We start from the raw sequence: 16,569 nt of genomic DNA, 5'->3' as shown, positions 1-16,569 counted from the left end.
AACTAACTAAGTCATAATTATTATAAAGATAAATTTAATTACACTTATTTTAAAATTTAATTTATCAGTTTACATACCATGTTCATCAATATTTATTAATTAAATAGAATGCATAATAAGAAGCATTATTTTTAACATACTTATACGTGGATTTAAAATGTGCAACAAACTTTTCTCGAAATTTAAATATTTTCTGCAAGAAACATTTTTAACGAACTTATGAATTTCTTTTAGCTTAAAATTTCTCAAGAACATTTCATACTAATATTTTTCTTAAAAGATTTTTTGTGAACTTTGTATCCTTAGATAGTTTATTATTCACGAAGAAATTAGTTGCAGATGAAAATTCACATGAAAATCCTCTCAAAAGTCACTTGTTGTGGATTTTTGTATAAAATGTAGAAAAAAAAAATCCTATAAAACATATTATAACAACAAATTAATTTTAGGAAATATTTGGTTTAAAAAATGTTTGTTGTTTTCAGTTCTAGTACAAGTATACTATGAGTTTATATTTTTCATTTTTCATTAAAAATTCACGCTTTAAACTTGTTTATTTGGATTATCTTTAAATACTAGAAAATAATTGAGAGGTATTGTTATGCTGAAATTGTTTAATCGGGACCGGACATGATGAATAACTTTAATTTAAAGTCGTAATCAAGGTAAGTAGTTTATTTTTAATTCAAGATATTTTATAAAGAGGAAATATTGTCACTAAAGGATTTGGTATATAGAAATCAGAATAAGTTTAAGGAAATTTATGGAAGTGGATAAAGGAAAGTTTTTTTCTTGTAGTACACTACCTTTAAGTAAGAGGAATAATTTTTAGTATCTCCTACCATATATGTAAAATTAATTGCGAGTGTTGTATTTATTGGATTATGAATATCCATGTATATGTTTTGTTGTTAGGAATATATTTTAAAAATAAATTGATATAATTAGATTGTGTATATTAACGTGGTACATTATTAGTGTGTGCTTCTTAAACATAAACTGAAACATAAACAAATCATCACGACAAATATGTTAAGAAAAATAACTTGAAAGTGGGCTTCTTAAACATTGTGTCCATTCTTATAATGCCAAAGAAACTTGAAAACGTTACATATATGAAAAGAAAAGTGATTAAATTGGTTGAGATGGTAGTTTCTTATTATCTATGAAGTGTCGAAGTAACTGCAGAGCTTGCTTGGGAGTGAAAGTTGGAACTTGATGGCCAGCACCTCTTATGGTAACAAAAGTAAGTCCATCATACACAATGCTCCATCCTCCCACCTGTCACAAAAACTTATTCATTCATAACTTAACATCTAAAATAAGAATAATTACACACTAATTGTGTTAGTTTTTTCATGAAAGAATCATCAGACAGAAACAACACCAACGAGACATGAGTTTAATAAAAGATTGACATTACACTTAACTTAAAACTTTAAGATAATAGAGTTACGAGTATCGTGATGTTCAACTTTCACATATTTTTACTCGGTACGAAACTTAGACTCGTAATTATATTATTAACGATTTACTTAGTAATCCTACTTCGTATTCATATTAACGTGTTCTTATTTACCTGCCGGCTAGTGTACCATGGACTCCAATCCTCCACAATCCCAAGTCCCAACTTTCTCAGTGTGTATCTTGTCGCTGTTACTGGAATTCTTCCATCAGTGTCTCCACTGTTAAAGAAACCAATCAAAATATTAAACCTAACTTATTCTTTTGTAAAATCAGTCTGCAAAATGATATTTTTGCATGAAAACATATATGTAATGTACCTGTAAACCCAGATGCGAATACCACCAGCAACAAGCTTCTTGAGGACAGGAAGAATGGACTGTGGTGAGTCATTCCAAAATGTGATGTTATCACTAAGGACAAACACAAGAGGTAGACAACATCAATACATATTTCATTTGATTATGATTTATCTACTATGTAACAGCACAAAATAAGGTGCTCTTTGATGATGTTTTTTTACTACAGAATGTCTTGATTAGAAAGGGAAAAATAAAAAGGGTGGTTGAAAACCTGCAATGAGTCCATGGATAGGGAATTTTTGTGACATTGGCATGCAGTGCCTTTTGAACTTCTGGAATGTTCAGGTAAGCTTCAGTGTAATCGGATGCACAGGGATCATAGCCAGCTCGTTTTCTTTGCCACCTATTCTGTTCAGATATGTTCTATAAGATCTACAAAATCGATCTTTTCTATTTCTTGAAGTAAATTTTATAACATTGATACGTAGTGAATCGAGGAATTTTACTTTAGAAACAAAAAAGTTGGTGGAAAGCTCACAATTTTGGAAGAAGTTTGAGAGGTGCTGCTGAGGTTGCTGAAACACCTGGGAGTGTACAAGCTATACATGTCAATAATCTTATACACATCGAAGTACTTATTCAGTTCCGTGTTGCATTCGGTTGTCTGGTTTTGAATTGGACGGTTGAAATTGCATATGGCTGTGATGTTGTGGTATAGTGCATCAGATATCACTGCATGATCCCATGCATAATCTATCATACCCTTTTGATCTGTTTCGTCGTCCAATAATGCATTTCCAATCTGCACAATGTCACTCTCTCAAATTAATATAAATTAAAAACATTTATCACGAATGTAATTCAAATGAGAGAATTATATACCAGGAATCCTTTGAAGTTAATGTAGTCTTTCTCAGCACGGTTGAGATTGTTATCGAAGATAAGCTCAGAAAGTTGTGGAACATAGTGCCCTGAAAAATCATATTTTAGTATGAAACGAAGAAAGGTCTGTGTTTTAGAACATATATGTATATATATACATATACCTGCATAGCTTTCACCAGCAATGTAGAACTTGTGTGATCTGAATTGTGGGAACCTCCTAAACCAGTTTATGATAAAGATGTGTGAATCTTTAGCTGGTGTTGAAAACACAGTAGCATTATTAGTAAGAAAGACACTTAGTAAAATCAAAAGAACAAAAGACTAAAAAACATCAGCAATATTACCAGTAATGCTGTCACCAAGCTGATCAATGTCACTGGTGGTGTTGGTGTAGGAGAATCCCACTCCAACAGGGCTTTCCAAAAACAGAAGATTCACAGCTGCAGAAATCATCATATTGGTTAACAATGTTCATAACTTTTTCAAGGATAGTGTTTTTTAACATTATAGATACTTATGTTGATGTTTATGGTGCAAAAATAGTATATGTAAAAAATTAACCAACCATTGTTCCATGAATAAGGGTTCAACTTTAGCTTTGGCTGGCTACTGTCTTGAGGGAAGAAGGGTCCTAATTCCTCTGCTTCTCCATAACCAATCGAGGAACAACCTGGGCCTGAAAATATTCATGTGTAATTTCATCGTATTAATTCTATCTAGTAACGTAAATTCGTGTCACAATAATCAGTATCATTTGTTTATTTTGTCGGTGAAAAAAAATACAAGTTTGCCTCAAATAAACGAAAAAAAAAATCTCTTGTGTCTATAATTCTTATATGATATTTTTTTTTTTGTATTTAATCAGTATATACATCAATAAATCAGAGACGTGAGGAATATTATATATTAATAAAAGATATAAAAGATGTAACGTATAACCTACTTCGAAAGTGACGGCTATAGATGGTGATATATATGGAGGATATATGTATAAAAAGGTATAAAACGTAATAATGAGTTGAAAAATCAAAAATCAAATTTAAACTAATTGGAGAAGTTCGTAATGCTACATTCCAACTTCCTTGTAATTATCATTGTAAACAGAAAGTAAGTCATATTTATATCCAAAAGCAAAAATAGTAATGATTTGGGATTCCAAGATTGAATGAATGAATCCATTGATTCCAACATGGAGTTGTTCAAGAGTTTAATTTTCATAAAACAAAATCATTGAGAGGCTTAACAACCCTCCCCAAGATGGGGAAGTGACAACCACACTTTTTTTATTCATTTAATAATGATTATCAATATATATAACGTTTATAAGTCCAACGAAGTTACGTATTATTATAATTCTAAATTAAATTTTTGGTTTATATCAAATAATTTAAATATATGACACAAGGTTATTTATCTAGGCCAAATACTTTTAATAAAGTTATTGAAATTAAATTTGGATGTACATATATGATAAAAAGGAGTAAATTGAAAGGGATATGTAGCTAACAAAATAAGTCTAGGAATAAAGACAAAAAGAAGTGATAGTTTGATATAGTTGAGAGAGAATTACGTAAAATTGCATCTTTAAAAGATACAAATGAGAAAGTATTAATAATGATATTATTAATCTTTAAAAATTAAACTTGAAAGTACAATATATCCAAACTTCAAAGTTAGAACTTTTTTTACTATATGCACATGCTTGTTAATGTTTTATCATATTTTTTTTTTTTTGCTGGTGTTAGTAATATAAAGTTCTCTTGCCTTTACGTTCCTATCAACACAAAGAAAAAGTGAGGTTCTCACTTCGGTTCAAAGCAATATTCATTACTTCAGTTCAATTTCATTATGGCAGTTTCAGCTGCAAGTTGAAGCCACTGACCGAAGACTTTATAGTCAACTTTCCAATAACCGCATGCTTCCTCCATTCAATTCTACTTTTTACACAACTCAATAATTTAGCAGCTATCTTAGTTAAGCAAATGAATTTGGAAAAGGATTACATAACCTATGAATTAAATGTGTTATTCTCAGACTTTGCAAGAAACAACTCATTAATTACTGATAACAAAATATGAGTGTAACCATCAAAAGATAGCAAAGTTGGTTTTCTCTTCTAAAACCTTATGAATCAATTAGGCGCAACATGTTTCTTACGGATTTGTTGAGCGAAAAATACTAACAAGACCTGGTCATAGGAAGAATTAATATACTGTCTGAGTTTTAACCATCAATTCTAATACCATTTGTCAGGTAAGAGGATAGATATAATACCAACTAGACCTGAATCTAACCACATATTAACACCACTCTGAATCCAAAACCTTAAGATAATAAGTTTATGAATCTTTATCTTTATACAATTATTTACTTTTTTGATTCTACTCAATATAAAACATAGACTCACACTTAAATGCCAGATACACGGTAAGTTACATTGACCGAACAATGTATGATATATTCAATGTTTTGTTTCCTAAAATTAAGCTATTTGAAGCTATGATTGTATGCATACTTGTATGTTATTATTTTAGGATTCAAAGAATGAGTGCTGCATGACTTGCGCCAAGGAATGACCTGGAGTCGTAGTTATGAATTATGATATATATAATAGAAGAGTTTTGTTGAAGCTTCTTGAATTTAGGTCGTAGAAACTAAGGAAAGGTCCCATGTTTGCTTCAGAATTTGTTTTTAGCAGTTTTCTTTTCTTTTCTTCCTTTTGTTTCCCTAAAGAGGAATTTGTCTTTAACCAGCTTTATACACTCACAAGTAACACCGTAGTTGACACGGAATTGTTATATGACAACATACGAATAATACAAACATTTTCTTGTCACGATCATTCACATGATCAATTGGTAATAGACTCAGAACTCAGCTAGTAATTCTACCATAATATGATATTATATTTACCCTATATATACATGAGTGTGATGTTACGATAAAAACAAAATTCTCGTTAAATTATTCACGTGAGGCAAGTTATGTATTGAAGAAGCTAGCTATGGCAGTTCAATGAGATGATAACAGTGAAGATGAGTTTGTGATTGTAAGTACCTCCATTGAGCCACAATAGAACTGGTTTTTCTTCTGGTTTGTGAGTGGCTTCGAAGAACCAATAAAACAGTGCTCTGCCATGAGTTTCATTGACAGTGATATAACCTGCGTATTGTTTGAATTTCACTGGTGGTTGCCCTGGTAATCCATAAACTCTATCAGCTTCTTGTTCTGCCAGAATTTCCCGGCTAAGATAATTATGATTATGATCAGTTACTGAAAGCTTTGACACAGATAAAGCTTGTTTGGTGAAAGAGAGAAGAAGCAGAAGAAGAATATTGGAAATAAGTGAAGACAAAGCCATAACTGATACTATGTTTGGCGTTGCGGGCTTTGGTTTAAATAAGGAAGAGAGTTGAGAAAACAAGAAGAGTGAGATGTAGGAATTGCAGGCACTGTTGCTTTATCTCGGATACAAAAATTTCCTTATAATACCCAAAAACCACACGTTGGAGTGACATAATGATTTTTCTTATTAAATATTTATGGACCACCACATTTAGATGCTTCAGTCAACCTTTATTTCTATATGATAAATATTAAATAATAGAGATTTTCAAATTCTGATAAATAATAGGGATTTTACTTTTCTCTTTGTTTTGTCATGTTAAAAATTAGAAGCAACTGTTTAAAGTAAAAAGTGCTAAATAGTTAAGTTTAAGAGTAATAAAACTAATAAAAATAAGGAAAATCATTTGTTGACAAATTTATTTTTGACAAATTTAACAACGTTTCTTTAAATAAAATTAAATAAATAATTTTTTTATTTTGTAATCAAAATGATATAATAAAGTAGTACCTTTTTTACTTAAAAAAATAGTTAGTCAAACTTTGATAATTTTTTTTTCTCAAAATATCATTTTTCAAAAAATAACCATAATACATTTATCTTAACTTTCAAAAGGAAAAAAAATGTTTTATAACATACATTAATTTATTTTATTTTCTTTACCAAAGATGGTATTTTTATTTATTTTTTTTAAGTTGTGAAGGTATTATCTTCAAATCGTTTAAGAATATTCACTTTACAATAAACGCATACTGACAACAGTTAAACAATCAAACGAGTAGACATGATGTATTTTTTGTCAACACTGCTTTTACTAGTTTCGATGTGTCTTCGTAAGATAATTTAAGAGTGAAAATGCTATGGACATTATTAAGAATATTTATGTTCAACTAAAAGAGATTTTAGTTAATCTAATTTTGTTTTTTGAACTGAGATTAGACATATTCTGTGCTCCTTAAAGACAAGTTTTGTTTGGAGTGGATTTTTTCAAAGGTTTGGAGATCGAGTGGAAGGGGAAGTTTTGTATTGAAGGGACATTATTTGCCGAATGGTCAATTGCTTTGGATTCAAATGTTTGAAAATTTTGTCAACAAACATCTCATCCACACACTTTCTTTATAATCACGTCTAAAAAGTTTACATCAAATATGATTTCAAATTAATCATAATATATTTATTACTTTTTTTTCATCTAATCATTATTCTTAACTCATACTTGTAAAAATGTGTTCGGCTACATAGTATTATGCAGTTGGCTGCAACCAAAAAAGTCAAAGGAACAATACAATGTGAATATTGTACTCCAATTTTCTGCCGGCATTTGGAAAAAAGAAAATTTACAGATTCGGCCCAAAACGGCAAGGTCAATTTAATGAGGTGGAAATAATTACTTATCTATTTATTTATATAAGAATAAATATCTGTCTCAATTAAATTTTAAGTTAGCATAAATTTAAGTATTGTTAATTGAATATATATTAAAAATATTTATTTTATTGATAAATAATGTTTAAATATCGCGGTCAATAAAATAATGTTACTATTAATTCTGCTTTTTAGTTTCTAACTCGCTCATCAACGATGAATTCGAGGGGAATGAAGATAAAATAAATAAGTTAAGGAAATAACACTCTATTATCGGTTCAAAGAAAAAAAATCAAATGGTGAAATACTTAAAATATAAAATAAAGTATTTTAATTAAAAATATTTAACTTTATGATATTACTGAAAATTAATTAAATAATTATAACATTTTTTTTGTGATATTTCATTCCTAATTTATGATAAATTTATATTTCAAAATGTATCATGCGGTATATAATATTATAGGAGTGCAATTTGAAATTATAGAGGTGCAGAAAGAAAGCTTCTAAAAAAAGAAATTATGTAATGTTGGGGGCCCAAAAGCCCAGTTTGACCAAACAGGAATATTTTGATACTGTTTCTGTGAATTTTGCTTTTCCCGCCATTTCCCGCGAAAACAGAGCGAAATTCCACAGATAACAGATAGATGGTGGGTTGTGCAAGGAGAGTGACGAGTGAGAAGTGAGAAAAATGGAGGGAAAAGGAACCGGAACCGGAACCGGAACCGCCACAGGCTGTTACAAGTGCGGCAGACCAGGTCACTGGTCACGAGACTGTCCTTTCTCTGCTCCCAATTCCAATCCAAACCCTAGCGCCTCCACCAATCCCACTCCCGATCCTTCTTCCTCTTCTTTCAAGCCCAGATCCGCCGCCGAAAAGCCCAAGAAACTCCCCCGTACAAGGCCCAAACTAACAACGGAGATGCTTCTCTCCGACGACGGCCTCGGTTATGTCCTTCGCTATTTCCCTCGCCAGTTCAAATACCGTGGTCGCGGCCACGAGGTCATTTTCTTATTCAATTAATCTCACTCACTTTTTATTTTCTCTTGATTCAACACGCGCCGTGTGCAATTTCATCCACCGTATGTGTTTGCGTTTTTTTTTTCTTTCAATTTTTCTAAAATTTTGTTCTCTCTACGTTACGCATGCTCATTGGTGCTTACTTGTCGTAACTGGCTCGGTTTGCTTTTGGTGGGTTTGTTTCACGTGTAGTTTTGGACCACTCCTTTGAATTGTGTTATGATGCGTGTGTTTTTTTTTTATTAGGTTCGTGACTTGGGTAATCTGCTTCAGTTGTACACCGAATGGCACTCTCGCTTGCTTCCGTATTACTCTTTCAACGAGTTTATTCATAAAGTGGAGAAAGTTGGCGCTACCAGGCGCGTCAAGGTACTGTTTCTGCTCATTACATCTCTTCAAACTGTGTATCATCGTGTATTTGTTTAGTTATAGATGTTGGCATGCAATATGCGTCAATATGAAGAAAGATAAAGAGTGCTAGATAGGTCATATCATACCTTTAGGTGTCTGTCACACTAGTTTAAGAATTGTACTATAGCCGTACGTCTTGTTACCAATTTGTAAAATGGATTTAATCATCGTGGCTGTTAAATTATTCCTAATGGTCGTGTTGGTATTGCATAGTTAGTTTCAGGTGCACTGGGTTATTTTCGGACAATACTTTGATGTAGTTCTTTTGGTATTAACAAGAATTCTATAGTGATCCAAGAGCCTAACGTGAAAAGTGTTGTTGTTATAACCTATAATGATTGAAGTGGCCAGCATCCATGACCCATGGTAACCAAAATGCATATCAAATGGAACAATCATCATGGGTACTTGCTTGGATGTAGTTCTTTGTTGCTGAATATGTACATGTTAGTTTATTTTTCTTGCAAAGAGGATGAAACTTTTTAATCTACGAACACAACATCCATGTTTCCAGAACAGATTGCCGTATAAGATTTTCATTCATGATATAAAATACGAATTTCTCCATTTCATCTGGTGTCTCTTTTATATGAAGTCTGTTCGTGTTTGTATTTGTTGAGAGGATGTGTCTCTTGCATTGCATGAGTGATGCATGCATACCTCCAGTTTTTTACTCTACACAAAAAGGGATTCTTAGTGAGTATCAGTTAACTTTTTCTCCTGTTTTATAAGCAGAATTGCATTATGGAATTGAGAGAAAGAGTTGCAAGTGGTGGAGATCCAACAAAACTGCGCGAACCACCGGTTGTGGATGACATTTCAATTGATGAACAGGGTATTTATTTCACCTTATTTTTGCTATCAAGGTCTCAAGATAGATTAGTCTTGTTGGTTTTAAGCTTTAACTTCTGTTCTAATGGACGTGTGAATATAAATTAATTACACAGGACAACACCTAATAGGACATACAACTTTTTTGCTTTTTATTTTCAGCTAGGATCAATTATCAATTCAAATAGTTGACGATGTTTGAAGTATTGTTAAAGAGTACCGCTTACAGACTTAACCAGCTATATTTAATTGTTCAGAAATCGTTTTTACTAAGAAATCCTTTCTTTTAAGCCTCGTTTCGTCAAGCGTATGTGTATCTCTTAAATGTTAAATTGCACAAATTGACAATTTGATCCTTGTTGAAAATGGACCAATTCTTGGTTCGATCTTTAATTTTGAAACAAACTTTTCCATAACTCATTGCAATCAGGGCAGCTGTCTGATTCAATATAATTCACTGGAACATTGTTATGATTTACTCAAATTAATTAGTTAGGCTGTATTTATTTACAAGCTCATGCATTTTTCTAATTTTTTCCTTTAGGATTTGCTGGATCTGCTGAAGATGGGGGTGCAACTCATCAAGAGACAGATGTGTTTGCAGATTCTTTGAATGTTACTGACATTCAGGAAGAAATGCTTAATGATATATATGATAAAGCTACCGAGGTAAGTTAATTTACTTTAAACAAAATTAGTTCTTTGTCATGTAATCTGTTTTAATGTGTCTGTGAAAACAATTTGGAATGTTTTGCTTGGTGAAAGAAACCCTATCAACGGTATTTATCTAAATCAATCAGGAATACGAAATTATCTAGGATACTGATTCTGACAAATTTGTGAGTGATCTGATTTGTCGGGAAAAAAGCTAATGGAATTCAGTTATCCTTGTCCAGTGGTATGCAGGAGTAAAAACCTAAAACAAATCAGAGTTTAGTTTATATTCTTTATTTCCCTCTCCTCTGTTCGTATTTATCTTTTCAATCAAACCAAATTATCAAAGAAGCTGTAAACGACGAGCTTATGTCAAAGCCTTAACGACATAATAACCTTCCTATTTTATTACAGCAACCTTCTCAGTCCACGGACAATGTGATCGGCACCAGCATGGCTTCAGAAAGTAACGCAACCGAAAGGAAAGCAGAGAAAGTCCAAAATAATGGAACAAGCGAGTCGGGCAAAGCCGAGATAACAGAAGAGCAGAGAGCTCGTATGGAAGCAAATAGGTTGAAGGCGCTGCAAAGGCGTGCTGCTCGAGCTTCCTCATCACAGGTCCCCTAACTTTGATCTCAGTTGTAAATAAAAACATTATTTGTCCTTGTTTCGCTACCGGTTCAGTTGGCCTTAAGTCCCCATTAAATAGTTTATTGTTTTTTTGGTTTGGTTTCTGTTTATGAGCTGCTTAAGGCTTGTGATCACGATTTTCCATAACAGTGAATGGATTCCTGTCGATATAGCTTAATGTTTCAGTTCTCAGTGGCGAACTGTTTTATTAATTATCAACATGCGATAACAATATTTGAGTGAGAATGACATAATTATGAAACAAGAATTATTAGATAATTCTGATATATTCATCACGGAATTCAATTTTATTAGTTATCAACATGCCATAACATTATTTTAGTAAGTATGAAAATAATGTTATTTAAAACTGTTGCATGATCTTATCATAGTTGTATTTAATTTTTGGCATAAAAAGTAATAAATACTATTAATGTTTTGTATAAATTAACAAAAGTTGACAATATAAAGATTATTGAATATAAATGCTTGACAATACTGTTAATGATATATATAATAAAATATATTAGTGTTAAGCTGTTTTTTTTTAATTCGAATAACATAAGCAGAGCTGCCGGAGATTTCCAATGCCAAATGCTTTTCTTTATGAACAAATAATACACTATTGAATCACAGTTGGCATGTTTTACCAAAGCCATCTAAAAATCTTATCAAAACCGTAAAAAATTACCCTTAATACATCCTTTTAGAAGAAAAAAGTATTTTCACTTTGTTCCTAAATAATAATCACTGCAGTTTTTTCTCATAAAATATTATGTTCAAATATTGATTTATAAAGTTGTAGAGTAGGTGAAAAAAATGAAATGCCAAGAAATCAGTGATAAAAATATTAAATTATAATAAAATATTAATTTATAGGATTGTAAAGAGTGTAAAAATGAAAATGGAATGTCAAAGAATTAATTGTCTCTTTTAAAATTTCTTCATTCGTTAGGAGTGTATAGTTTTTACAAAGTACCTAAGAGTAATTTATCACTTAGAATGCTATGAAAATCCTAAATCCTATTACAACTTAATTGTTGGGTAACAACACGCCACTATGATTTTCGCCAAATTCTTTATAAGGTAACTTGCTTTTTTTCCTTTGATTCTTTATTAAAAGAATCATTTAATTAACAATTATTCGCTTTAAGAAGTTTATTTAACAATTAGATATAACAACACATTCATTTGCTTTAATCTTTGAACTTAAGGCGATAGCATTAATAACTCAAAAAACCAACACAGGAAGTGATTTATTTCCTGAATTGAAATTTATAATTTTAATTTCAATGCTTCAATTTAAATTTCCTGAAACCACAACACAGTCCAAGCTACTGATTGGATAACAGGCCCAATATTGGAGGTGTCCATTTCCTGCTTTTGCGTGACTTCTGGTAGTTCATCTTCTTGTGGGTCTTATCATCACATTTAGAACAAAGTTGCATTCAAACCTCTCCTATAAATCGGCAAAGAAGTTGTTCGAACCACCTTGGGTTTGCCCATTATTTGCATTCTTTCTCTTGTTCCCTGCAACAAAGTTGTCCACACAAATTCAAGCACATCATATACATAGCTTTCCAAAAAACATACCATGACTTTACTCTTTAATGGTGGATATCTATAAAATTCACATCCATCGTAAATCATCTCTTACCTCTACTCAACTTCGAATGATCGTTATCTAGTTCCATCTCATCATCGTCACTATCAATCGCTCCAGTTTCATTTGTTTGTGTGTTTTTTGTATCTTGGAGTATAGTATCCAAATCCCATAGCTGCACAAAAGGACAATCGTGGACGTTCAGACGACAAAGTTCTTAGTCTAAGCTATACAATTATACTAAAATACAGACACACATATAACCAATTGTTCATATTTTTAATAGTTACCCATCCACCATTATTCTTAACAAAGATAACTCAGATTGGCAGGCCATATTTTAAGCCAAATAGTTACAAACTCATCCGAACATTTTTAATGCTTTGCTGACCCTCTGATGAATTAACTTCTGATAAAAATATCGGTATACGACCATCAGTGTAAGCCCTACAACTAGGCCAACTCTCTCAAGGCATACTATCAATTGTCCCCTTTTCAATTGCTAATGACCATCCCAATTAAATCCACACTGCTATAACTATTGCTAAAATCTACCATTCGACTAAAGCACTCTGGTGGAATGATTTTACTCAAAAATCGTAAATACTGAGACGCCCCTTAATATTTTAGGCAATGTTTCTTCATAAAAATTTTATGAAGCCTGAGTAAAATGACAAAGGAAGGGTTTATGACAATCACGATAATGACTGCCTGGAGTGGAAAAAGAGGACAGAATTCCAGTGAAGTTTAAGGAATCAGAACAGAGAAGTACCTTTAACATTTGATCATGTGCGATGCTTCCAAGGAACTTCCTATCATGAGAGAATGCTACAAGACCAGAGAAACTATAGGTGAAGCTTATAAGAAGCCAGGAATAAGAAAAGGATATGTGAAGAGACTGTATGTTACCAAGACACTCAACAGGATACTCCGAGTGTTCAGCTATTGGCTGGATGACTCTGTTGGGTAATATCCCGACCAAGCTGGAAAAAAAAAATAACGTTAATATAAATGAAACAGAGAACACAAGAAATAAAATATTGAAGTACAATTCACAGAAGAGGTACAATAATGCTCTCCAACAGAAAAAGACTCACTTGATAATCCCATTCTCTGATCCAGTAATAATTCTATCTTCATCAAGCTAAGAATAAGATCAAGGAAAGATTATTACAAGACCTAAAAATGGTAGAAAAATCTACTGAAGCTGAAATAACGATGTTATGTTGTTGACTCACCTTCAACATTGCATCAATAGAGTTTGAAGAGAGATCAGTAAATCGATCACTGGAATTCAAACCAATTAGTTAGAACATCAGTTGAAGACGTATAACAAGAAATACAAGCTAAGGAAAACATCCAATTAATGTCTCTCGGCCTCTCTCCTCCAGAAACACAACATTTTCATCATTTAATTCTGACACATTCCACATCATATACCTACAATCCTTGAAGCATCCCCATGAATACAACAGAATGATTCCAGTTTGAGATCCGCACACAACTTTCCTACCATTCTGGTCACCCCAGCCAAAAAATGTAAACATCAGTCATGTGATCATTTTAGAGGTTCAGTGTCAAACACAGTACACCTTTCAGCGGAAAGAAATACATTGAATAAGAGCATGTTGGATATGCTGTAATAAAATTATAAGTGTATGTATTTTCATTAAAAAAATAATTTCTTCAGATATTTAGTCAAATTATAAAAGTAAGATAGAAATAAAAGAAATGCCTTGAGAAGCGAGACAAAATTATTCTCCTAGTGACCAAAAATAGAAGCACAAAATGTATTTATAAAATACTTTTCCAGAAATATTTAAAAAACTCCTATAAAAGCATAAGAATTCACTGCAAATTCATGGGCTTTGGATTTGATACCTTCATTAAAACAACAGACAGCAACTCATCTTCAGAAAATTCGGATCGAGTTTGCACCTTTCGATAAATCATGAAAGGGTGGTTAAAATTCATGAAATAAATAGAGAGAATATATACTTTAAGACAAACCAGAAAACACAGATATTCAACTTACTGTATTCCTTCGAAGATTGCAAACAGACAGAGTCCCGTCTCCACTAACAAAAGGAAATTTATGGATAATAAGAATTTAGACTATATCCATTGATATTTTGGGGCAGGTGAGCTACATGAATTTACTACCTTGTTGTCAACAGTTTCATTGCATCAGATGCAAAAGTCATGTCTGAAATATAATCTTCATGGGCATCAAAAGAATTGCAGCAAGAGCGTTCTCTGGTATCCCAAACCTAAGACAAGGAAGAGATAAATGAAAGACGTTGAGAAAGCACTAATAGCCTGACCCTCCCACAACTCTACAATGTTGATCTACAAGATCAACATTGAACTATCTCTAGAATATAGTCGATTTCTGTGCTTGCTATGAGCATAGGGCTTTCAAATTAGTTGAGCCCAACTAATTACGGTTTATCAATTTAAGAGCTGGGCGAAGATTGTTAAATTTTAAAACAAGAGATCAATCCATTGTTGCCATCCACTATCATAGAAATGACTGAATATCTATGTAAAATATTATTAATGCATGCCACAAAATAATCTGGAATTCAAACAGAATACAAATTCTGAGAATTTGAAATAAGAACAAAAGTGTACCTTTATACAACCCTCATCATCTCCTGAGGCAACAGTTGACTCGGTCAAGTTTATCAATCTATTTACTGCAGCCCTATGTCACAACAAAAGCCAAATAAAAACTCTAAAGCAATGAGGATACTAGTGATTCTCCAGTAAGCCAAATCACAACAAATCTGTAATTGCAGTAAATCTACTCACTCGTGAGCATTATCAATACGGGTAATTGTGGATCCGGTCTCCACATCCGTAGCCAGTATAGAGCAATCTGGAGAACCCGTCAACAGCACTGAAAGAGAAACATGACCATAAATATTTTGAACTCAAACGCATGCAAGTAAGATCATCAGAAATTATACACAATATCGAAAATAAAGTGCATTACCACGTCCACCATTGATGAATCGAGCAGCCCTGCAAGACTCTGTGTGTGCATGAACTTCCAATTGCCTGAAAGAATAAATAATAAAATAATATTAAGAATTGCAACAGATGACTACATATTAGCAGAAACTATCACCGAACAGCAACCACCACACAGCAAACAAATAAAGTCAGCATGTATGCGAGTTTACAAGTATCAATCAAGTATAAAAAGAAAAAGGTTCAAAGTTTATACCTCACAGGGACACTATCAGGGCTATAACGGTATCTGCAGCACACATATTCAATGTAATAATTATCATAAATACAAAAAAGGTATAAATAACTAAAAAAAAAAAGGTGTTAGCTATGAAAGCTGCAGCTCCAATCCAAAGCAACGTACAGGTGAAGGTCACCGTTAATTAGACCCGTGGCGACAAGGTTATCTGACGGATGAAAATCAACGTCAAATGCAAGTTTCCCCAAATTTATCTCCATCTTTCACCTGTTTAGTAATGCAAAGTAGAATAGGAAAAATATCAAACAAGCTGGGAAGATAGGATCTCAGAAACTTGAGATCGTCTAAAGAAAAAACAAAACAAGAAATTGAGCTTTACCTCTTGCAAGAATATTCACACACAATAATAAAATTGAATTTCGCAATCGGTGAAATTAGTTTTAGTGATACAAGAATTTGTTAAAATGATGGAGGAGGGTAGAGGTTGGGGCAATGCATATGAAAACTGGAAAGTAAGCAACAATGGAGAAGAGTGTTTAGAGCTGTGAAGAACATACCTTAAAGTGCGCAAAGACACCGGTGAAGTGGCGGAAGAAAAGCAAAACGAAGTATGAACCTTCAAGAGGTCAAGAAGACCGTGGTGAGGGAATTCTAGGGTTTAGGGTTAATCAGGTGGGACAGGTTTTTAGATAAATATTAGAATAATTTAATAAATAATTTGATTATATTATATTGGTTTAATTAAGTTTCAATTTTTTTAAAGTTTGATTACTTTTAATTAAAAAGTTTATTAAAGAGTTTGTTTATTGATTTGTTTACTTTTATATACTTTTTAATGAAATA

At 32.3% G+C, this 16,569-nt stretch overlaps 3 protein-coding genes across 4 annotated transcripts; 1 reads left to right on the top strand and 2 right to left on the bottom strand.

Annotated features, from left to right (window-relative positions):
* Positions 1-1,030: 1,030 nt before the first annotated feature.
* On the bottom strand, positions 1,031-6,094 carry LOC114168917 (serine carboxypeptidase-like 34). Its single transcript, XM_028053890.1, has 10 exons — positions 5,709-6,094; positions 3,217-3,327; positions 2,996-3,091; positions 2,813-2,905; positions 2,649-2,737; positions 2,305-2,568; positions 2,038-2,174; positions 1,785-1,877; positions 1,580-1,685; positions 1,031-1,281 (listed from the first exon to the last, which is right to left on the bottom strand). The coding sequence occupies exons 1-10, from the start codon at positions 6,010-6,012 to the stop codon at positions 1,132-1,134; spliced, it is 1,443 nt and encodes a 480-aa protein (XP_027909691.1). The 5' UTR covers positions 6,013-6,094; the 3' UTR covers positions 1,031-1,131.
* A 1,874-nt stretch (positions 6,095-7,968) lies between these two features.
* LOC114168901 (TIMELESS-interacting protein) lies at positions 7,969-11,094 on the top strand. The gene is made up of 5 exons (XM_028053871.1): positions 7,969-8,365; positions 8,630-8,752; positions 9,530-9,629; positions 10,170-10,294; positions 10,694-11,094. The coding sequence occupies exons 1-5, from the start codon at positions 8,054-8,056 to the stop codon at positions 10,904-10,906; spliced, it is 873 nt and encodes a 290-aa protein (XP_027909672.1). The 5' UTR covers positions 7,969-8,053; the 3' UTR covers positions 10,907-11,094.
* Positions 11,095-12,099: 1,005 nt separating this feature from the next.
* On the bottom strand, positions 12,100-16,394 carry LOC114169875 (WD repeat-containing protein 55). Of its 2 annotated transcripts, XM_028055244.1 has the most exons (16): positions 16,284-16,394; positions 15,892-15,993; positions 15,745-15,777; positions 15,511-15,575; positions 15,327-15,414; positions 15,147-15,219; positions 14,676-14,782; positions 14,548-14,590; positions 14,394-14,450; positions 13,953-14,029; positions 13,751-13,799; positions 13,610-13,656; positions 13,422-13,495; positions 13,285-13,340; positions 12,567-12,687; positions 12,100-12,439 (listed from the first exon to the last, which is right to left on the bottom strand). In XM_028055244.1, exons 2-16 carry the CDS (start codon positions 15,984-15,986, stop codon positions 12,369-12,371), a joined length of 1,056 nt encoding a protein of 351 aa, XP_027911045.1. In that variant the 5' UTR covers positions 15,987-15,993; positions 16,284-16,394; the 3' UTR covers positions 12,100-12,368. The 2 variants fall into 2 exon arrangements, with proteins under 2 accessions (XP_027911045.1, XP_027911044.1); XM_028055243.1 differs by having other exon boundaries at positions 13,285-13,495.
* Between the last annotated feature and the right edge of the window lie 175 nt (positions 16,395-16,569).

This window comes from Vigna unguiculata, chromosome 11 (assembly GCF_004118075.2).
Source record: "Vigna unguiculata cultivar IT97K-499-35 chromosome 11, ASM411807v1, whole genome shotgun sequence".
Classification (NCBI taxonomy): domain Eukaryota; kingdom Viridiplantae; phylum Streptophyta; class Magnoliopsida; order Fabales; family Fabaceae; genus Vigna; species Vigna unguiculata.
This window is presented reverse-complemented; position numbering and strand designations above follow the sequence as displayed.

Coding starts and splice junctions, on each gene's coding strand:
- LOC114168917 (XM_028053890.1), bottom strand. CDS start 6,012: ATGGCTTTGTCTTCACTTATTTCCAATATTCTTCTTCTGCTTCTTCTC. Junction 3,328..5,708: donor TCTATTGTGGCTCAATGGAG/GTACTTACAATC, acceptor GAATATTTTCAG/GCCCAGGTTGTTCCTCGATT. Junction 2,175..2,304: donor CTCAAACTTCTTCCAAAATT/GTGAGCTTTCCA, acceptor ATATCTGAACAG/AATAGGTGGCAAAGAAAACG.
- LOC114168901 (XM_028053871.1), top strand. CDS start 8,054: ATGGAGGGAAAAGGAACCGGAACCGGAACCGGAACCGCCACAGGCTGT. Junction 8,366..8,629: donor ACCGTGGTCGCGGCCACGAG/GTCATTTTCTTA, acceptor TTTTTTTATTAG/GTTCGTGACTTGGGTAATCT. Junction 9,630..10,169: donor CATTTCAATTGATGAACAGG/GTATTTATTTCA, acceptor TTTTTCCTTTAG/GATTTGCTGGATCTGCTGAA.
- LOC114169875 (XM_028055243.1), bottom strand. CDS start 15,986: ATGGAGATAAATTTGGGGAAACTTGCATTTGACGTTGATTTTCATCCG. Junction 14,591..14,675: donor ATGAAACTGTTGACAACAAG/GTAGTAAATTCA, acceptor TCCTTTTGTTAG/TGGAGACGGGACTCTGTCTG. Junction 13,657..13,750: donor CTATTGATGCAATGTTGAAG/GTGAGTCAACAA, acceptor TCTTATTCTTAG/CTTGATGAAGATAGAATTAT.